The following is a 23,052-nucleotide window of genomic DNA, read 5'->3' as shown; positions in this document are numbered from 1 at the left end:
TTCTAAATATCAAATTCTATTTCATGCCGCATAGATTGCAAAACACAGTTATTCCTCTTAAAGCATGTGGAAGGGGTATTTTTTACACGTGAACACGTTTTGCATCGTGGCGATCATGGATGGTCAGAGCCTTGAAACTGAATATATTTAATAAAGTAGCTAAAAACTCTCACTTTCAAAAAAGAAAGCCCCCAAACCTCAAGGTGCTTGTTCACACGCAGAGCGGGTGTGCACAGCCGGCGGGTCTGAGAGTCGCACACGTAGCCTGTGAGACACGGGCGGCCGGCAGAGGTCAGGCCGGAAGGTCAGGTCCGAGATGCAGCCTCCTGCCCCGTAAAGGCGGGTGGAGAGTCCACAAGCAGAAGAGAAACTGTCCTCCCGTCCTCCTATTTTAAGAGACTGTCAGACGTTGCCTGCCGGCCGGGAGGGCAAAAGCCTGGACCAGAGCCGGGAAGGGCCCTGAGCTCCATCCCTCACTGGCTCCCGGCCCGGCTCCGCGCAGCACCGCTCCGCGCTGTGCCCACCCGAGGCGTCCCTCTCCCCCCACCACCTCCAGCCCTCTGGGTCATTCTGACCCCAGGGACCAGCCACAGGCAGAGAAGCGAAGCGGGACTGGGCCTTAGAAAGAGGTCCGTTCTCCCCAGGAAGTCGGACAACATGGTGAGCAGAATCCTTTTAGAGGACGGCCCCATGGAAAAGTGTCCCCTCTCTGCCCAGGCAACAGAGGAGGCGAGGGAGGGAGAAAGAGAGAGATGGTGAGGGAGACAGAGACAGAGACACAGAGAGAGACACAGATAGAGGGCGAGAGAAAGAAATAGAGGGAAAGACATAAACAGACAGAGATAAAGAAAGAAGGAGGGGCTTCCCTGGTGGCGCAGTGGTTGAGAGTCTGCCTGCCAATGCAGGGGACACGGGTTCGAGCCCCGGTCTGGGAAGATCCCACATGCCGCGGAGCAACTGGGCCCATGAGCCACAGCTACTGAGCCTGCGCGTCTGGAGCCTGTGCTCCGCAACAAGAGAGGCCGCGACAGTGAGAGGCCCGCGCACCGCGATGAAGAGTGGCCCCCGCTTGCCGCAACTAGAGAAAGCCCTCGCACAGAAACGAAGACCCAACACAGCCATAAATAAATAAATAAAAGAACGTGAATTTCTTTAAAAAAAAAAAAAAAAAAAGAAAGAAGGAAAGATGGAGATGGGAGAAAGAGAGACACAGAGAGGAGGAGAGACAGGCACAGAAAACTGGGCGAGAGCCAGAGACACAGGCAGAGCCAGAGACAGAGAAAGAAGGAGAGAGAGACGCAAAGACAGAGAGAGGGAGAGTCAGAGAGGGAGAGACAGAGACAAAGGGAGAGACAGAGACATACAGAGATAGAGGGAAAAACAGAGACAGAGAAAGAAGGAAAGACAGAGACAGAGGGAGAGGGAGAGACAGCCACACGAGGAATCGTGCAAGCGCTCTCAGGGGTGGCCGAGCAGCCATCAGGCTGAGACTTCGAGTCCCAACCCCGTCATCTCCCGCTGAGCTTCGAAGGTAAATGCCTCACCCTCTCTGGGATCATCACAGTAACACCTGCGGGGGGGTTCCCGTGAGGATTAGTAAGAGAAACGGGCAGGGTCCCTACCGTGGTGCCCGGCACACAGAGGAGACCTGGCTGGGACCACCTGCCCCATCGCTCCCTCTCCTGGCAGCAGTGCCGTCCAGCACCCACTCTGAGCTCTGGAAATGGGGCCAGTGTGCCCGGGAACTGCATTTTTAATTATTCACCTGAATGGACTTAAACTGAAATTGTAACACTGGTGCTTGATTCAGGTATTACAAAGCTTTACAAGTCTACTTGCAACAACCTGGACAGTGAATCTACTTTTTCAGCTGCAAATGGTACGGAGTCTCAATGCAAACCAAGTATTTCGATACAAGTTTAATCTCCAGGTTGAGATGAGCTGCTGGGTAAAATACACACAGGATTTCAGAGCCTCCAAAAAAAAAAAGAATGTAAAGATCTCATTAAAAATTGTTTATATTGCACTGAAACCAAAGGTCAGTTCTATGGGCAGGTGGGATGGGGAAAAGAATTGTTTATATCGATTACATGTTGAGATGATGCAAGTTTGGAGAGATGAAGCTAAATAAAATATATTATTGATATGAATTTCCTCTGTTTCTTTTTATTTTCTTTCAACGTGGCTATTAGAAAACTGTAACTCCCCTGCGTGGCTGGACGGACCGCTGATCCCTAACAAATACCAGCTATGCATCTGATCCCAGCTCTTCAAGCAGACGGTCTTTACCTGCAGCATTTGGTTCAGGTTCATGGCCGTCACCCCAGCATAATTATCAATAACACCCCTTTCACTCTCAAAGGTACCTGGTTTTTCACAATGAACAATATGGTCACCCTGTGGACAAATCCATGCAAAAAAAATGTTGGACTGACTTCCATTTTGGTTCACGCAGAGTTTGCCCAGAGTTTCCTTTGGGCTTAAATGGAAATCCAACAAACACTGGACAAGCTTGCATCTGTGCTTTTACATTTCAGAGGGACTGGTTGGGGGCTTACACATCACAGTTGTATTTAACATCTAAGAACTCTAAATGTTTGGTTAAAAAGTTAAAAGTTGTTTTAAGTAAAAAATAAAAAGAAGAAAGAGAGAAATGATATTTTGCATGATGCTGGCCAGATTTCACAAGGAGAACGTCTTGCTGTACTGAGCTTAATTCCACTGCTTAAGCCTAAGAGCTCAGCAGACTGTACAGCTCCCGAGCGGCAGCCAACAACTTCACCCAGCGGAGCACCGTGAATATGATGAACTCTGCGTCCACGCGGCTTTCCTCTGAGCCCAGGGACGGGACTCCACCCCACGTGCTTTCTGCTATTCCCCAAAGACGGGCATCATTACCTGCATCTTACAGATCAAGGAACGAGCACAGGAAGAAGAAACGTGTCCAGGATCACTCAGATTTCGAGGGGGAAAACTCAAGACCCAAGCACAGCTCTGCGCAAACAAAAGTTTGGAGGCTGATGTATCTCCAACACGCCTTGCTTCTTCCAAACATTAAACTGTTGACTGACCATCAAAAGTCAAAGATTTAGGGCTTCCCTGGTGGCACAGTGGTTGAGAGTCTGCCTGCCAATGCAGGGCACACGGGTTCGAGCCCTGGTCTGGGAGGATCCCACATGCCGCGGAGCAGCTGGGCCCGTGAGCCACAACTACTGAGCCTGCGCGTCTGGAGCCTGTGCTCCGCAACAAGAGAGACCGCGATAGTGAGAGGCCCGCGCACCGCGATGAAGAGTGGCCCCCGCTTGCCGCAACTAGAGAAAGCCCTCGCACAGAAACGAAGACCCAACACAGCCAAAGATAAAATTAATTAATTAATTAATTAATTAATTAAAAAAAAAAAGAACACTGGCTTCCTGAGGTTGAAGTTATTAAATAAAGTAAAAAAAAAAAAAAAAAAAAGTCAAAGATTTAAAATGAAACAGTCTTAATAAAAGTGTAAATCCATGCTGATGGCAAAGAACAGACACCGGAACATAACACACATGCGATAAACGTTAGCTGTCACCATTATCATTATTCCGAAAGTTATGATTTTTTTTATAGTTGCCTAAAAAACAAACAGAACCTCCCAGCGAAATTAGTTTGGGCCACACTTCGAAAGTCTGTCCTTGAGAGAGAAAATGGATTCACAGTTTCTATTAAACGTCAAATGGATTTTAATTTCGAAGCTATAAAATGTAGCCATAAAATAGCTCAGTTCTTTTCTTCTTAAAAAGAATGGGATTGTCGCAGTAACCAAAAAAAAAAAAAAAAAAAAAAAATCAATGTTTAGTAGGTTTGGAAAGCTTCACTTAAATTAAGGTTTTCCGGGGCTGAGGTGTATAAAAATAGAGATTATTTTGTTCCTACCACAGCTGAATACTTTTAATCATCATTTTGTTGAAAATCCAAAGTATGATTTTTCTGCATTCGATATGTCTGTCTGTCTGTCTGTATCTATGTATCTATCTATGTATGGATCTATGTATCTATCTATCTATGCATCTATCTACATTAACTTTATGAGGCTGACACCCTGGCATGGAAGTCCCTTCTTAATAAGTGAAATGGAGCTTTGAATACTTATTTGAATACACACTTGGAATAAACCTTGCAAACACTGGCAACAAACCAGTGGCTGATTCCGTCCACGCTCCTGAGCCTAGATGACCGTAACCAAGGCCACTGACTTATGGAAAACGCATGTCTGCTCTGAAGCAACAGCTCCCACTCCGTGCTAGGTAGAGTCTGATCGTGACTCTAAAACAAAGTCACGTGTGACATCCGCGTCGAGCACACTTTTCAAAATGTGTTAAAAAAACGCAGCCTCCCCCCAGATGAAACCTAGAGCATTCTGTTCTTTTTTAACATCCTTTGTAAAAGTAACATTGAAGCGCTGGAAACAAAATAAGCCCACGCCTTAACTGTATGAGTGCTGCGGAACTGCGTTTGATAGCTCACAGGAAGCCGGTAACCGGCAGAAATAACTTGGACGTGTCAGAGATAGGACAGTTATTTGCAAATATTGAAAGGAATGCCTTACAAGGAACATGAAATGAAGTCAGGATACCAAACTGCTCTCGTTCTAGCACCGGACCCGATACAGCCATTTATAAGTGATGGCTGTTCAGACACTCACTGACAAAATTATAGTGCTCTGAAATCGAGCTATAAAATAAATAGACACTGGGTTTGGGGAGATGAAAATAAAATCTCTTTGCCCACGGGGAGACAATATTCTGCGACCTCCAGCTTGGCTGGCGTTGACGTTGAGAGATGCAGGACGTGGTAAAAAGCCACATGCCTTTGTCTGGAGGATCGGCAAGGAACTGCTACACACTCTTCGTGTGCTGGTATCGTTTTAGCTTTTAGGGGTCGCTATTCAAAGGAGAGGCATTCGTGTTGGATGTACCTTCTGTTAGATAATCACTGATAAGCCCCGGGCCTGCCCTTTGCGCTTTCAGTTGCTTCCCAGGTGAGCGGCTGCATCCACACAGCACCGGGTGATGCCCGACTCCCTGCAATCCCGCCCCGCCCCCAGGGAAGCTGGCTTCCATCTTGTTCGTGTGACTGTGCTAAGAGGGCAGTGAAACTAGGTGACGCATAATTATACTACGGGGAAGGGGAAGGGGGAGCGATCTGGGATTAAATACCTGCGGCAGGAAAGCTGAAAAACGGAATCTTCAAATATTGGAGTTGACCCGAGCTTGTACCTATAAGTCCCTTTATTTCTGCATGTAACACGTGCCTTCATAAAGATGATAGTGAGTAGAACCTACTTTCTAAATCCAAAGACTTGAAGAGCAAAGGATGGGCCTAAGATTCTTTTTTTGCTGCCACCGAACACGAGCCGTAGGCAGCAGCAGTGGGCTCTCCTTTGGGTCCTAACGGGGACCCAGAGCCCTGGCCGCGCGCCGTGCCCGTGGCCCAGCCCTGTGTATCAACCCCTTCAGCCCACACCACGCCTCCAAGAGCAAGCGCCATCATCAGCTCTTGCAACTGTACGGCGGACAAGACGGAGCTTGGAGACTCGGGCTACCCGCCCTGCACGGGGTCCCAAGGGCTTCAAGTGTAGGCATATCCTTGGAACCTCAGCCTTTGTGACCGGGACCCCTTCACACATGTCCTGGGAGGCACTGGCGCACAGGTGTGCCCCAGATGACACTGGGTCCACCAGCTGTGCCCACTGTCAGCTGCATTCACCTTTATTCTAATTTCAGATACACACATGGATAAACACAACTACGCTGCCTCTTCCGTACGCCGCTTTGAAGGATTGCAAGGGAGCAGATACATGGCAGTCTTCCGAACACCAGGAGATGTCCTGGAAGTGTAGGATGGTATCTGGAGAGTGCCTGCTTCAGAAACCAGAAGTCTGTTTGGGAGTTTGGGGTTAGCACATGCAAACTATCGGGTTGGCCAAAAAGTAACATCTTACAGAAAAACCTGAACGAACTTTTTGGCCAGCCCAATACTATCTGTAGGACGGATAAACAAACAAGCTCTACTGTATTCAGTATCCTGTGATAAACCATCATGGGAAAGAATATGAAAAAAATACGTATATAATGTATAACTGTCACTGTGCTGTGTAGCAGAAATTAACACAATACTGTAAATTAACTATACTTCAATAAAATAAATGGAAAAAAAAAAAAGAAGCCAGAAACCCAAGCATGTAAGAGGGGAAGGGACTGCCTCAAGGTCACGGTGATCATCACCAGCGGCCTCAGGAACAGAACTCAAGTCTCGGGTTTCTTGAAAGTCCCTAGGTTTCTTTTAGGGACACGTCCAGGCAGCTGCCCATGTGACCACAGTGACACTGCCCCACACACTCTTCTACTGATTATAGAGGGAACGCCAAGAGCTAATCACAAAGACGCAGATCACAGACTCTTGATCACCGCACACAAACGAAAGCTACTCAGACCAGGTGAACATGGGGAAGTTGCTCGCCTTTACCTGAGGGTCGGAAAACAGCAATCCTGTAACTTCGTGCTTCACCACTGCCGCGTTCCCAGGGATGTTCCTTGCCAACACAGGGACTTCCAAATCCATCGCCTAAAAGGACGAAAAGAACAAAGGCGAGGTGGGCGATCACGTAAGAGCTTCTGCGGCCAGACGAGCCAGTCTGTGGGAGAATAACGTCTTAGCTTAACTGGACCCCTGGCACCGCAGAGAAAGTACCCCAAAAGCTTTGCCGAAAATGATTTCCCAATCCAAACCCCAGATTTTCCAACTGCATACTGAATCTTAATGACTGACTGCATTTGCGAGTCTTGGGACACTACATATTGTAATGGTCTGTCTGACATCGTTACCGCGATGTCACAAAGAAACCCTCTCTCTCCAATTGTTCAGTGGACACTTCTTCGGCGGCAGCGTGGAGTATACGTTTTTAACCACCATCGTTACTTTCCCCGACGAGTAATTTTCTTCCAGCGCCAGCTACACGAATGCCACCAGGGCCGCACACGTCCCTTTGGCACACGCACAACAGTGAGGAGAAGCACGATTTATCATTCCGATTATCCACTAGGCAGCCTTTCCGGTCCCAAAGGGCTGGGATCAGCCAGGCTGGGGCACCCCATAGTCTGGCACAACCCGGCATCGAGGCCTCAAAAAGATGCCCAGAAGCGCGGCATGCAGTGCTGGTCTCACCTGCCCGGTAGCGGGGCACTTAGAAACATACAGGATGAGGCCAGCCCTTCCCAGCTCCATTTCAGCTCTCTACATTGACTCTCCCATGGTGACTTTCACAGGGGCCAACCCAACTTTCATGTGACCGGTGCCTTTGGTGCCTTTCAGCAGGTGAGAGGGACATCCCTTCACACCTTGGTGTCCAGAGGCAGCCCTGAGGGGATGCTATCAGCAAACCAATATTCTGGCTCTTACTGTACACAAGGATGTTTTAGGCACTCCAATTCGGCAGGCGGTGTCTAATTTCACGTAATAAACAATTTGGTCACAAAGGGGTGACATTCGGTTTTCAGAAAGGTAAAGTTCCCCAACCTCAGCCGCTTAGTATATTACCATGGGAAGCTCTGACACCAAGGACTTCACGTGGCACAAACGCTACCAACGCCCAAGTGCCCAGAGCCATGTGTGACACATAGTTAAGAGCTCAACCAATGCTTGCGGATCAAATGTTCCAGAAGCATCTGAACGTAAATTAATTATATGTCAATGGTTCACACTATGATCGTCTTCTTGTCAGCAGCTTTCTTGGTGAGCGCACCTGGTCTTCCGGTTCTTTGTCGCCTGTGTCTTCCCAGTACACGTTGGGTTTGAGATCCAGGCCCTGGATGAGGTCGGAGGAGAGAGGACAGCCCTCCTTTCTGCCCCCGAGACGATGTTGTTCCCACCATCGGGGAAGGCGGTGGAGCTGGCCGGCTGCTCGGACTGGAGCTCTCCTGCTCGTCCCCCGCTGCACAGCCCCCTCCCCAGCACCGCGACGGCCTCTCCTGGCGGCCTTTCATGGTCATCGAAAGTCTCCGAGTCGTGATATTCCGCTCTCACCGTGCAGGGTAAAAATTGGGACCTTCCACTGTCACTACACTCAGGAAACTACAAACAAGGAAACTCAGCAGCACAGGCAAAAAGTGACCCAAACGGCCGCATCTCAACATTAGGGTCCCAGGTGCTTTATGAACCCACTGGTTGGACCTTGGGTTCTGACATACCGTGGGTGCAGTCTGGTATTTTGGAGAAGGGCACAAGCCAGGACTTGTGAGACCTTGGTCTTGCCCTGGTGGAGGCTTTGCCCTCGACTAACACGGCGGGTCTCAAATTCATTGCTCATCAGTCATTCTGGGGAAACGGAGTCGAAGTTCGACACCCGGTACCGGACCTCTTCCTGGGCTCCAGTTTTATCATTTGGGAACGAGGGGCTAAACTTTCCAGAGTGAATGAAAATTTCAGATGTCATTCTGCACAAATACCACTTAGGTGGTTGATGGCTTAAGCTGACATTGACCATGTAAGTTACAGGGTCATAATATAGTCACGGTGAGTGAGACGACATGATGTCTGATGGCTCCTCTCCCTGCTCGTCACCCTGTTCAGGTCATTAGCGCATCAAACTGGCATGACCCACTGTGATTCCATTTCCAGGCATCTGTCAAGGGACTGCAGAATCTTCCACGTAGATGAGACCTTCCAGGCCGTCTCATCTCACCCCACCGTCTCATTTTAAAGGGGAGGCGCGCTAGAGGCTGATCACACATGTCAGGGCACGCGGCTAGCTCTGTTCTCATCGTTCTCTGTCCCAGGTGGGCCCTGGAGCATCTTCCAATCCAAATGGTACATTTATCCACTGATGTCGTTAAGCATCGGTGTATTTTGGAGAAACTGTGACAGACACACAGATTGAGAGGAGATTCTATAAATACAGATATGAAGATGTAAATGTAGGTCTATAAAACTGGCCATCAGAGAATCTCAGAACCGGCCGATCCTGAGGGAGGACAGAGTTTATATCCCTGTTTCAGCAAAAAAAAAAAAAAAGATCCCGTCATCCCTCCTGTAGTACAGACTTACTTGTATATCAACCAGTGCACACCAAGCACCCAACACACAAGTAAGGCCGTGGGCCAGTGAGATCACCCATTCCTTGTCCCTCATTCAACAAATAATCATCAACCTGCAAAGGGCAAGACACAGGAGGTTTGGGTGATGAGACCAGTTGATTAAAGGCGAGTCAAAGAGGTGATACCGTATAGTAGTTTAGCTTTGCTCAATCCAATGAATATTTATTGATTATTGATGGTACAAAGCTAGACTTTGGGGGAGGGTTCAAGGTTGCAGAGGACATGCTCCTTGCCTTCAAGGAAAACTGCAGTTCAGCAGAAAGGATGAAATTCAGTCTGGAAATGTTGCCATTTGCAATGACGTGGATGGACTTGGAGGGCATGATGCTAAGTGAAATAAGTCAGAAAGAGAAAGACAAATACTGTGTGATATCACTTACATGTGGAATCCCCCCCGTAAAAAAACAAACAAACAAAAAAGAAGCAGACTCACAGATACAGAGAACAAACTAGTGGTTACCAGTGGGGAGAGGGAAGGGGGAGGGGAAAGATAGGGGGAGGGGGTTGAGAGGTACAAACTACTACATATAAAACAAATAAGCTACTAGGATATATTGTACAGCACAGGGCATATAGCCAATATTTTATAATAACTCTTAATGGAGTATAACCTTTAAAAATTGTGAATCACTATGGTGAACATCTGAAACTTATAAGGTACATCAACTATTCCTCAAAAAGAAAGAGAGAAATACAATCTGAGTCTTGAAGTTGTGAGTTGGATGGAGGAAGATGATACTTAAATGTACTCTGAAAGCTGTATATTCAGAGAAAACTAATTTCAAAGTCCCCTCTTATAAATAAACTGTCTTTAAGAAAGGAGACGTCTTGATAAACAGCAAGGATTTACCGTATAGCACAGGGAACTATATTCAATATCTTGTAATAACGTATAATAGAAAAGAATCAGAAAAAAAGAATATAGATACATAGACATATGTATAACTGAATCACTTTGCTGTACACCTAAAACTAACAAAATATTGTAAATCAACTATACTCCAATAGAAGAAAAAAGAAAAACAAAGAAAGGAGGCATCTTAAGAATAAGTAAGCACGTGGAAATGCTATTTTCATAGAGCCAAGACATGGCATTAAGGAATCAGATGGTTGATTCACAAGTCACTTTCTTCAGGTGTGAAGTCACCTCTTTAAAAACAAACTGTGTCTGCAAGAAAGGCAAAGTCCCAGAATACAGCAGTGCTGTGAAGCTGGTCCTGATGAGAACCGGGACTGGCAATGTCTTGGGCGAGACGGTGTTTGGAGATGGGCAAGCTCACCCTCTGAACCCCTTCTGGTCGTGACAGTGGAGGGAAAGGGGCAGTGGAGGGGGTGGGGCTTGGAGCAGAGAGTCGCTCAAACCTGGAATCTGGGGCCCCGTTTTGGGACAAAAAAAGAGGAAACATCAGAGCTGAAGGGGCACCTAACAGCCGGTCGAGTTTGCAGTCACTGAATTTCTCTTGCCCCCCGATGAGCTCTTCAACCTTCCAGCAGGGAGGTGGAAGCTTCCTATTTGACCTTTTTAAAAAGCTTTGTCGCTGGTGCACCGTCTTCAGCGGGGCTAACAGAGGTTTCCAGAGACACGGCCCCCAGTCTACACACAGAAGAGCCTTTGGAAGCACGGCCACCAGGGCTCCGCGTCAGCACAGCCAAGAGGGCTTTTGCAGGGCGCCGCCACGCATACCGATGGTTTTTTAAGCTTCAGAGGGAATCCTGATGCACACCCGAGGTTGAAACCTCTGGGGTCCAGATTTCCTTGCAGAGAGGTCTGCGTGCATTTCAGTGGCCTTAACTGGGCATACGTCCAGCACCTTGATCACTGCTTGTCACGTGGGGACGCGGCCGGTCCGAGGGCTCCAATGATGTGCACGCACAGTGCGTTTGGATCTGACACCACGGAGTTTAGAGCGTTTCTCGACGGGGATGCCAGTGGCATCTTGGGGACAGACCTTTGACGCAAAGACCGTCCTGCACGTTGAAAACTACTTTGCCTGTCTGCACTCCCTCCCCGCCAAACTAAATGCCAGTAGCAGCCTCCTAGTTGTGACAACTCCAAAAGCCCTCCCGTTTTACAAGTGGGAAGGGCGCAGCTCTGCCCCACACACTTTTGAAATTAGCCAAAATGACACAGGGTCACAGTTATCCTTGAAAAGCCCTGAAATGAATCTTTCATCACTAGGTCCTGGGCCTGGAAGCTAAGAGCCCAAGAATTACCTTCTTACTGCTCTTTGCTTTAGAAGATGCCTTCCTCTCCTCTGGGCAGTGAAAACTTTGACCTGGAGGTTGGGGGGTGGGTGTGTGTGAGCTCCAGGGCAGGGAGGAGAGCCCAGGGAGGAAGAGTGGGATAAGCAAATAACTTTCTGGGACTTCCCCGGCGGTCCAGTGGTCAGGACTCCGCGCTTCCACTGCAGGGGGCCCAGGTTCGATCCCTGGTCGGGGAACTAAGATCCCGCATGTCACATGGCCAAAACAAAACAAAAATTAATGATAATAATAATTTTTTGTATTCTTCTAATTCTGTGTAGAGTTCAACTCCATAATAAGCCCAAACTTGAAACAACAGATTCTTTGTAGGGGTGTCTACTCTAGTGCCCGGGCATCCAGCTAACGCTTGATTTTTGGAGTTTATCAGCAAAAGAAGTGTGTCATAGCAAATGGATTTTCACATGCTTCCATGACAAAACAAAGCTAATTCTGAAAGGTCAAAGGATCCCTTCCTTCAAAAGTGATATGCACTTATTCTGTGATTAACCACTTTGGTTCTTTGAATTGATTCTAATGAAATCCACCCTCCAGGACTCCTCTAAAATCAGTTTCATTCAAAACCCTCAGCCCAAAGGTTATTTTGGAATTTTCAAAAGGAACACAGTGTCGACATTTGAAGGCAGACAGAATTGCTAACAGCTGCCTTTCCTTTGAAGTAAATGAAATTTGACAGCAATTCATCTGCAATGAACTGCTGCGTGTGCTGGTTATAAAATCATTCCCAAATTCCACTTTACCTTTTCTTAAGAAGTTGAGGGAGAAAAAAATGTGTATTTACATACAAAGGAGCGATTCAGCAATGGCTTGAGGATGTGGTACTGTAAGAATGTACATGTTTAAAGCTAACAGGGAGAGTACAATGTATCGCTCCAGTGACTCTGGTCGAAAGCTGATTCTAAACCACAACGGAGATTAATGCTAATCATTAGGCTTAGACTGAGGTATTGAGGTATTCAACATCTGGCTGAAGATGAACACGTTACAAATCCAAGCTCTGTGCTTTGAAAGCTTCTGAACACTGGAATTACAGGCGTCAGTATATACTACCCCTGCCCACAATACTTTGTTTTTGGTTTTCTTTGTTTGCTTTTTTAAATGATGCCACATTCACAGAAAATATTAGGCATGCGACATCAGTCATTTCTTAAATTTAGGGAGCATGATTTTTTTTCCCTGCTTTAATTATTTACCATGGTCTCTGAAACACTGAAATTCACAAATTGTAACTTTGGATGGTAAATTCAACTAGCATCCAAAGGAATAAATGGATGTTACAAATACTTATGATGAAATAATAGCAGCGCTCTAAGTAGACCCTGAAGTAAGAAACCAGCGTCCTGAGAAGGGGGATGTGAAACACGATTTAAAGACCTGGAGGGCCAATCGCCAAACGTTTCTGTTTCTACAGCAAGTTTTATCATGCGCTAACCAAGAGGACTTACAAGGCATCTATTGTGTGAGAACTAAAGGAGATTCCATGCGAGGGATGGCTTGTGATTTAATGATATGAAGAAAATCCAGCACTGAAAGCTGGTTATGACGGGAGGGACGGAGTCTCCTCTTTGCTAAGATCACTCTTGAAAAGGAACCCAGTGTGCTGTGAACCGACAGCAAAATAAGGGAAAGGAAAATCCTTTTGCATTAGAGGCACGCTGGGGATTACTCAGGTCATCAGCACGAAGCAGTTTAAGATATCCTGGTAAGACACCCCATCACGTAAAACGCTCAGTGAGGAGAAGAGATTGCAAAGGGCTGTGAGGTTGGATTAAGTCCCTCTAACCCAAGAGCTGATACACTCAATCCAGAGGCTGCCAGGATCAAGAGCAGGGGCTTTTTATTTCAGCCTCTCCCTGCAAAACACAGATAACTCCAGCAACAGACTGCAGGGCTGTGCTGGGCTGTGCACACTTAGCCCAAGTAGCGTAAGAGATTTTCAGAGCTGAACACCAGACAGAGAGATGAGGTCCACCCTCATCCCCACCGCCTTGTGCATCTGCAACTACTCTCCTCCATGTAGGAAGCCCCACCCCCTGCCATGTGCACAAGCCCAACCCTTTCTTTCTTTTTCTCTTTGGCTGCGCCAGTGCCTGCGGGATCTTTGTTCCCCAACCAGGGATCGAACTTGTGCCCCCCAACCAGGGATAGAACTCTTGCCCCCTGCAGTGGAAGCACAGAGTCTTAACCACTGGACCGCCAGGGAAATCCAAGCCCAACCCTTTCTTATCCCCTAAATTCTGGGATCATAGGACACACTGAAAAGAGGGAGAAGAAATCAAGACAAAAGGAGGCTCCCTACAAAACACACCTTCACCCCACATCCTGTCCCGACCCTTCAGAGCCTCAGCCGTCTTCCCGTTGAAGCTAAGTGGCAAGTCAGAGAGGCGACACTATCCTAGTTTTATTTCAATTTGTAGCTGGCAAGGAAAAATGGCAAGGAGAAAGAAAATAGTATTCTTAAGTCCCAGACAGAACTTAAAAACGACTTTAGAACTCCCGAGGAAATGCCGTTTCACTTTGTTAGCTTTGAGAAGGGCACAACTTTATTGACAAAGGCATCACCTCCATAACTGAGAAAAGGGGTGATGGACAATTTCATATTTCCACTTTCAGTACCCGTTAGATCATTACCTCCAGGATTGCGGCTGACATGCCTTCAGAGACAGAGCTATTCACCACCGCGAAGCAATTCTTCATGACCGCGTGGAGGTCTTCCTGAGCTATCTCCCCGATCAATCGTACCCCAGCAGTCCTGGAACAACATGGAGCAGAGAGACAGCTTACGGCTGGGAATCTTACGGGGAGGGGCTGGTAGAAGGGGAGACGACAATTTTGGAGAAATACCCTAGATCCACAGGGAAGCATTACTGTTAAAGGATTCAATACAGAAAACCATACTGGAGTGAGAATCTATTCTATATCCATCCCTGATAAGAGAGAGGAAACCTGTTAACACACCCGCTGTCATTCTGAAGCCCTCTGACCAAGGAGACACGTGCTTCTCAGATACTGGACGTCAGAGGTACAGCTCTTGCCGTTTTTTCTGTGAATGATTTAGAAAACAAACCTTTCCTAATAATGCAACCTTTCTTCACTTCTTTTTTTAAAGATACAAAGAAAGAGAATCATAGATGTATCATAAACAGAGAAATAGTAAAATAGAGAAACTCAACCAATACCCAGGTTCCCAGCACTTTGTCACATAGGTTTTATCTTGTTTTCTTTTTTTTTTCACCCAAAAATACAGACATTCTTCCCCATCCCCTACCCCTCTCCACCAGTCTCAGGATTTTGAGGTTATCCTTTCACATAATTGGTTATACTTTTACATACATGCATTCTGTATCTATGAGCAACATAAAGACACCTAATGGCATATGGGGATGAAATCAGTTTTCCAGTCCCCTGGGGTGATGGTGTGGCCAGTGAGAAGAGCTGGAAACCTGAGGGTGTGAGGAAATTCACATAAAAAGGGGCTGACCCAGGGCTTCCCTGGTGGCGCAGTGGTTGAGAATCTGCCTGCCAATGCAGGGGACACGGGTTCGAGCCCTGGTCTGGGAAGATCCCACATGCCGCGGAGCAACTAGGCCCGTGAGCCACAACTACTGAGCCTGCACGTCTGGAGCCTGTGCCCCGCAACAAGAGGGGCCGCGACAGTGAAAGGCCCGCGCACTGCGATGAAGAGTGGCCCCCGCTTGCCACAACTAGAGAAAGCCCTCGCATAGAAACGAAGACCCAACACAGCCAATAAATAAAATAAATAAATTAAAAAAAAAAAAAGGGGCTGACCCAAATGGAAGGTAACCCTTCTGGCTCTTGCCCTTCCCCATCTCCCCACTTAAAATTCGGAATGTGATGCGTGAGTTCTACAGCCACTGTCACCTTAGGGATGGAAGCCACAGGTAGGGACCGCAGGACAGCAAGACAGGAGCTGAAGTCTTACTTGGTCCTGGACCAACGACCTCAGATTTTTTTATGTGAGCAGTTAAGCCCCAGGGTGTGTAAGCCAGTGTCATTGGGTTACTGGCAGACAAATGCAATTGATAACAAAGACTCTGACAAATTGCCCTCTAAAGGGGTGGCAGCAATTTTCACCCTCACCAGCAGAGGTTTTAAGTCTTTTCAGTTTTGGCCGATGTGATCAGTGACAATTGTAACCTCAAAGTGGGTTTCCTGGGAACTTCCTGACCTAGTGAGGCTGCACGTCTTCACACGTGTGTCCGTGCTGCCGCCCCTTAGGGAACTGCTGATGCTTCCAGGGTATCAGCTTCCTGGCTTGTAAATGGGGAAAATAACAGCGCCTAGGATGGTACAGGATCACCCTGATCGCACAGGCGATTAAAGGAGGAATTATTAGCAAACTGCTGGGAACAGAGCCTGGGACACGGCGAGGGCTGGCAACTGGGATCATTTATCGGTCACTAGGTTTCCTCTCCTGCAAAACACCTACACTTACCTCTTTACTTTGGCTTTTACTTCCCTTGTGAACACTGGATCAACCTGAAAAGAGACAAAGATGAATTTTAGGAAAAGCCGTAAGTGAATCTAAGTCTCAAGAGAATTGCAGATTATGGCAACAGAGCCAAACGTAACAATTCAGATAGGGAAAAAACAAATCAAATAGGAAATAATAGCCCTGAGTCCAGCTACTACAAAGTAATAAGGAAAAGAGAAGGACTTGAGAGAAAGTTTAAAGAAATATACATATAGAGTCGTCCCTCAGTATCCACAGGGGGTTGGTGCCAGGACCCCTTCAGACACCAAAATCCGCAGATGCTCAAGTCCCTTATATAAGATGGTGTAGTACTTGCATATAACCTATGCACACCCTCCTGTATACTTTAAATCCCTCTAGATTACTTACAATACGAATATAATATAAATGCAATGGAATAGTTGCCAATGCACAGCAAATTCAAGTTTTGCTTTTTGGAACTTTCTGGAATTTTTTTTCTGAATATTTTCCATCCATGGTTGGTTGAATCCACAAATGCAGAACCCACAGATACAGGGGGCCAACTGTATTCCTGTTTCCTGTTTGGCCTGTAAGATAAGAGCCTGGTGAAGCCCCAGGTACAAAAGCGCAAGAGCCGTCCACCCAACTCAAGGTCTTGAAACAGAAGTCACTTATAGTCAAGGGAAAATCTGACAACACAACACTTCACTGAAAGGATTGTCTGGTCCATTACAGTGGTGGATTTTGTCATAAAACCTTTGAGGCAGAAGGAGTTGGAACCCTTGGTACCTCTAAGACAAAGGATCTGATCACATTAAAATTTTATTTCTAACAGGGAGCGTTCCCAGACACACAATTTTAAAGCCAAGGGCACATGCATGAGCTGACACATGGGAAACAAAATGTGGTCTGTCCATACAACGAAATATTATTCAGCCACAAAAAGGAATGAAGGACTGATTTATGCAACAACGTGGATGAACCTTGAAAACATGATGCTAAGTGAAAGAAGCCAGACACAGAAGGCCATACATTGTGGCTCTTTTTATGTGAAATGTCCAGAATAGACAATTCCATAGAGAAAGAAAGTAGAGTAGTAGTTGCTAGGGACGGGGGGGTGGGGAGAATGGGGAATGACTGCTAATGCGTGTGGGATTTTTGAGGGGGTGATGAAAATGTTCCAGAATTAGACAGGAGTGATGGTAGCAACACTTTGTGACTATACTAAAAACCACTGGATTATATACTTTAAAATAGCGCATTTTATGGCATATGAATTATATTGCAAGTTTTAAAAAGCCAAGTCCAGGTCTTCCCTGGTGGCACAGTGGTTAAGAATCCGCCTGCCAACGCAGGGGACAGGGGTTCGAGCCCTGGTCCAGGAAGATCCCACATGCCGCGGAGCAAGTAAGCCCGTGCAACACAACTACTGAGCTTGCGCTCTAGAGCCCGCGAGCCACAACTATTGAGCCCGCGAGCCACAACTACTGAAGCCCATGTGCCTAGAATCTATGCTCCGCAACAAGAGAAGCCACTGCAATGAGAAGCCCACGCACCGCAATGAAGAGTAGCCCCCGCTCGTCGCAACTAGAGCAAAGCCCATGCGTAGCAACGAAGACACAACCCAACCAAAAAATAAAAAATAAATAAATTAATTAAAAAACCAAGTCCAACTTTTTAATTAGTTACAATCTAATATTCTTGAGTCTGCATTTCACTCCTATTTCACATCTGGAGGAAATGTGTCCTTTGGGACAGGCACCGTGTTTTGTCCTATTGCATCCCTGGTGGTCAATATGTCTGTTGAATTAATGCAAAAATTAATAGCAGTGTTTTCAAGCTGATCCGCTATACCAACATTTTTGACACCATGTGTTTTTAAGCAAACTTGTATGTAGATATCCAGAGGCCAGAGAGAGAGGCGGTACAGGCTGAGAGGGGCTCTGGAGACAGATCGCCCAGGTGAAGTCACCCCCAAAACCAGCCACTAGCCACACAGCTGTGCACACATTAATGCACGTCTCTGGGCCTTGGGTTCTTCATCTCGTAAAACGAGAAACACGTACAGCGCTTACAACTATTTCTGAGACATAGTAACTGCTATACAAGTAGTAGAAGAACACAGTTAAATATCAAAGCCCTTCTAAAAAGAATAAGAATGAAAGCTGCAGATTGCACCACTAACACAAAAATATGTATACACTTAATCTCAAATGCGTACGTTCCCAGTGACACTGCCACATTTCTCAGCAAGAGAAAGACACTCGAACACCTGAAGGTAAGCATTGTATCCACGGAGGAGCACACCTTATTCCCAACCATCAGAAGCCAAACTATAATACTCTTTGTGCACAATGAGCTCTTCTCAGGTAAATTTACTTACTGAGGTACCAAGAGGATCTTAAGGGATACTTTTCCATCTGTCACAGTGTTCCTATAAAGCCTAGTTAGGATGGAGCTGCAGAAGATATTTATCACATCTGGTTCATCCAACTGCAAACTCTTCAATGAAACAATCGATAGACTGGTTTTGCCCTGCACCACCCCTCCACTGGTTTTATTAACAATGAAAACAATTTTAAAATAACTGACAAAATATTCTTAAATTTATGCATGTGTAAGACAAAATTCTAAACGTGTCTTCAAAGATAGAGGCAGATGAGGGTGTAAACACATTTTAGGAAGGCAGTGTCTGCCGGCTTGTCCTATTACTGCTGATGAGCTTAGAAGTGAAAGCAGATTCAATTTCTATTCTCATTCACACTTCACCAGTAGGTACCAGGAATTACAAACCAAGTCAGTTTAATGAATATGATATCCCTAGAGAGTTTATCATACTAACTGAATAATTTTGTGTTTTCCAGAAACTTCATTTAAGTTCCATTTGGCAAGGAAATGCTGTGTGTGCATGTAACCCCAAATCCTTCAAACTACTCATACGCCTGAGATGTATCCCAAGGAACCAGAAATGCAAAGCACACTTACATCCCCGAGATCATGACATCACTTTGACGGCGAACACAGCAAATCTGGATGCCTAAAGAAATTGAAATTATTCCTAGACTTTTTTTATAGCTTAATTTATTTTAATAACAAACTTGCAGGAACAGTACAGAAGACACAAACCACTAAACACAGGTATGTAAAGCAACTCAGAAAAGTGTAGTGAATGGATGGAATCTACCATACGATTAAAATGCTGCAAAGACCATTAAGTTGCCATCAGCTGGAAATTTACTTGTTTTAAATATCATATGATATCGCTTTATATGGAATCTAAAAAAATGATACAAACGAACTTATTTACAAAACAGAAATAGACTCACAGACATAGAAAACAAAACTATAGTTACCAAAGGGGAAAGGGAGGAGGGGAGGGATAAATTAGGAGTTTGGTATTAATAGATACACACTACTATATATAAAATAGGTAAACAACAAGGTCCTACTTTATAGCACAGGGAACTATACTCAATATCTTGTAATATTCTATAATGGGAAAGAATCTAAAAAAGAATAGAGATACATGTATGTATATATGTATAACTGAACCACTGTGCTGTACACCTGAAACTAACACAACATTGCAAATCAACTATATTTCAATAAAAATGTTTAAAAACAGAAATTTACTTGCTTTAAGAAAATCCAAACGCTGGCATTATCCAGAATATTTTAACAGGTTTATTTATAATTTTTATAAAATTCAACTTCTGAAACTTGTTTGCTGAAACATTATGACCTGAATTACTGTCTCTGCTTTTACATTAAAAATTCACATACAGGGGCTTCCCTGGTGGCGCAGTGGTTGAGAATCTGCCTGCCGATGCAGGGGACACGGGTTCGAGCCCTGGTCTGGGAAGATCCCACATGCCGCGGAGCAACTGGTCCCGTGAGCCACAACTACTGAGCCTGCGCGTCTGGAGCCTGTGCTCCGCAACAAGAAGCCGCGACAGTGAGAGGCCCGCGCACCGCGATGAAGAGTGGCCCCTGCTTACCACAACTGGAGAAAGCCCACGCACAGAAACGAAGACCCAACACAGCCATAAATAAATAAATAAATAAATAAATAAATAATAATTTAAAAAAAAAATCACATACAAAATGAAAATGGAAAAACTGCCAATCCCTGATTTCTGCCCTCTATTTTTCCACTCAACAATCATACACTTAGGTATCTTTTGCATCCATTGGGGGGAAAAAAATCTAACGTTCAGAACTATCAAACAAGAAGAGAATTTTTTTTAAACAATGACAGGTTTCCCATCTGAGTCGTCTTAAGCATGTTCTCGGTGTAAGCAGCATGCTGGCTGGATGTCCTTTGGCCTAACTATTACACATTGGGCATGGATCGCATACAGGCTGGTGTCTTCCAAAAAGACAACCAGACGGGCCTTGCTGGCCTCTCGCAAAGTACAGGTAGCTGCACTCTGAAAGTGCAGATCTGTTTGGAAGTTCTGAGCAATTTCTCGCACCAGACACGGGAAGGAACGCCTGCCAATCAGAAGTTCAGTGGACGTGATAATGTCTTTTTTCTGCAAGCTGCTACAGTCCTGTAACGATGAGTTTCTCCACCTCTCCAGTACAGGGTGCACCCTTTTTATTTTATTTTATTGAAGTATTGTTGATTTACAATGTTGTGTTAATTTCTGCTATATAGCAAAGTGATCCAGTTATATATATATATATGTATATATATGTAACCTTCATATTCTTTTCCATGATGGTTTGTCACAAGATACTGAACACAGTTCCCTGTGCTCTACAGTAGGACCTTGTTGTTTATCCCTTCTATATGTAATAGTTTGCATCTGCTAATCCCAACCTCCTACTCCATCCCTCCTCCACCCCCCAACTCCCCGCCCCCGCCCACCCCGGCAACCACAAGTCTGTTCTCTGTGTCTGAGTTTATTTCTGTTTTGAAAATAAGTTCATTTGTGTTATACTTTAATTCCACACATAAGTGATATCATATTTGTCTTTGTCTGACTTACTTCACTTAGTATGATAAGCTCTAGTTGCATCCATGTTGCTGCAAATGGCATTATTTCGTTCTTTTTTATGGCTGCGTAATATTCCATTATATATATGTACCACATCTTCTTTATCCATTCATCTGTCGATGGACATTTAGGTTGTTTCCATGTCTTGGCTATTGTGAACAGTGCTGCTATGAACATAAGGGTGCATGTACCTTTTTTAATTATAGTTTTTTCCAGATACATGCCCAGGGGAGGGATTGCTGGATCATGTGGTAACTCTATTTTTAGCTTTTTAGGAAACCTACATACTGTTCTCTGTAGTGGCTGCACCAGCTTACATTCCCACCAACTGTGTAGGAGGGTTCCCTTTTCTCCACACCTTCTCCAGCATTACGATTTGTAGACTTTTTGATGATGGCCATTCTGACCAGTGTGAGGTGATACCTCATTGTAGTTTTGATTTGCATTTCTCTAATAGTTAGCGATGTTGAGCATCTTTTCATGTACCTGTTGGCCATCTGTATGCCTTCTTTGGAGAAATGTCTCTTTAGGTCTTCAGGGAGAACTCTCGCAAGAGGCTTTTGTAGTCAGTTGCTTCCTGGGGGCTTCACCCTCCGTGGACTTGCAGGCAGTCATTTTTGCAGGAGCCAGTGTACAGAGACCTCCTTACTCAGCCCCCTTGTCCTTACGCTGGAGCTCTGCAAGCTAGGGGCAACAGTGGGGTTACAGAGGGACACAAGGAGCTACAAACACAATGCTATTGCTAGAAAGATCTTTAAAGAATAAACTCAAAGCCATGCACGATTTATTGCTTACTGCTGTTAACAGTCAGTACTCACTCGCTGCTTACTCTGGGCCTAAGCTACGCCAAGTCCTATGTGTGCATTACTTCTTGCCAACAATCCTGCAGTCATTATCCCCACTTTAGGAGGGAGGACAGTGGAGCTCAGAGAGCTGGTGTAACTTAGCCAGGATCACACAGCTAGGAAGGTGCTGGGCCAGGAGTCAAACTCAGGCAGTCTGACTCTGGAGATGGCACTCTTACCCAAGTTCCACTGCCCCTCTGGTTTCTACTCAAAGGATTTTTATCATATAGTTTACACAAAGCACATGTGGGTTACGGAACCCCTCCCTACTTACTTATTTATGTAACAGGGAAGAACAAATCTGACTCCATATTGGATCTGTTTCTTTTACTTTAACTTTCCTATTCTACTGCTTTTGCTACAAGTTAAGAATGTTGCCTGTAGTCTGAAATATACAAGAGCCCATGCTTCAAGCTATAACACTTTTCCATTCATAGGGAGATAAAAAGCTGCAGAACAGAGAATAACATTTGTCTTGTTGGAAGTTTACAGGAACAGCCTGATCTGACTTTCACCGACAGCTGCAAGAACAAAGGATTCCAAGAAGTTTGTGACAACCAACCACACCCCCTCCACTTTTAGTATAAAAGAAGCCTGAATTCTAACTCAGGGAAGATGGTTCTTTGGGACGCTAGGCCACCATCTTTTCGGTCTGCTGGCTTTCCGAATAAAGTTGCTGTTCCTTGCCCCAGCTACTCGTTTCTTGATTTACTGGCCTGTCATGCGGCAAGCAGTATGAGCACAGACTCCGTAAACTTTACTCTCCACTTCTCACCTCTCTCCTAATTGCATGTCTTCCTCTCCACCAGGAATGCCACCCTCCATCCCTAAAACCCATTCATCCCCCAAGGCACAGAAAAATGTCACCTTTCAGAGAAACTTTGCCCGGTTATCCAAACCAGAAGTAACATCTCTTCCCAAACTCCCACCAAAAGTGGGCCTACTTTTTGGGGTACTTGTCCATCTCTTCTCCTTAGACATGTTCATTTTCCTCCCAAGGTCATGCTAGTTCTATACTGGCTCTACCTTTCCATTTCCCACTTCTGATCCTTTTCATTCAAATTATCCTAAACCACTGAATTGCATTATAACCCTAACATCCTGTCATGAAAAGATAAACAGTGCAATGAAAGGCTTCTTTTGGCAATACACATTAATTCTGACATGCATGTTTTACTTGTGATAAATTTTACTTAGAAATTCTTCGTTTTTAATTTTTTTTAAATAAATTTATTTTATTTATTTTTGGCTGCATTGGGTCTTTGTTGCTGCGTGCGGGCTTTCTCTAGTTGCGGCGAGCGGGGGCTGCTCTTCGTTGTGGTGCGTGGACTTCTCATTGCGGTGGCTTCTCTTGTCAT

At 45.4% G+C, this 23,052-nt stretch overlaps 1 protein-coding gene across 4 annotated transcripts in view; it reads right to left on the bottom strand.

The window, feature by feature from the left end:
* Nucleotides 1-23,052, bottom strand: part of GLT1D1 (glycosyltransferase 1 domain containing 1) — a 114,873-nt gene that overhangs the window by 19,725 nt on the left and 72,096 nt on the right. For all 4 annotated transcript variants that reach the window (XM_057526549.1, XM_057526547.1, XM_057526546.1 and 1 more), the window contains 3 exons: nucleotides 15,847-15,890; nucleotides 14,022-14,142; nucleotides 6,502-6,600 (listed from right to left, as the gene is read on the bottom strand). In XM_057526549.1, the coding sequence (XP_057382532.1) occupies nucleotides 6,502-6,600; nucleotides 14,022-14,142; nucleotides 15,847-15,890 (264 nt within the window). The remainder of the gene's footprint in view (nucleotides 1-6,501; nucleotides 6,601-14,021; nucleotides 14,143-15,846; nucleotides 15,891-23,052) is intronic.

This window comes from Balaenoptera acutorostrata, chromosome 13, assembly GCF_949987535.1.
Source record: "Balaenoptera acutorostrata chromosome 13, mBalAcu1.1, whole genome shotgun sequence".
NCBI lineage: Eukaryota > Metazoa > Chordata > Mammalia > Artiodactyla > Balaenopteridae > Balaenoptera > Balaenoptera acutorostrata.
This window is presented reverse-complemented; position numbering and strand designations above follow the sequence as displayed.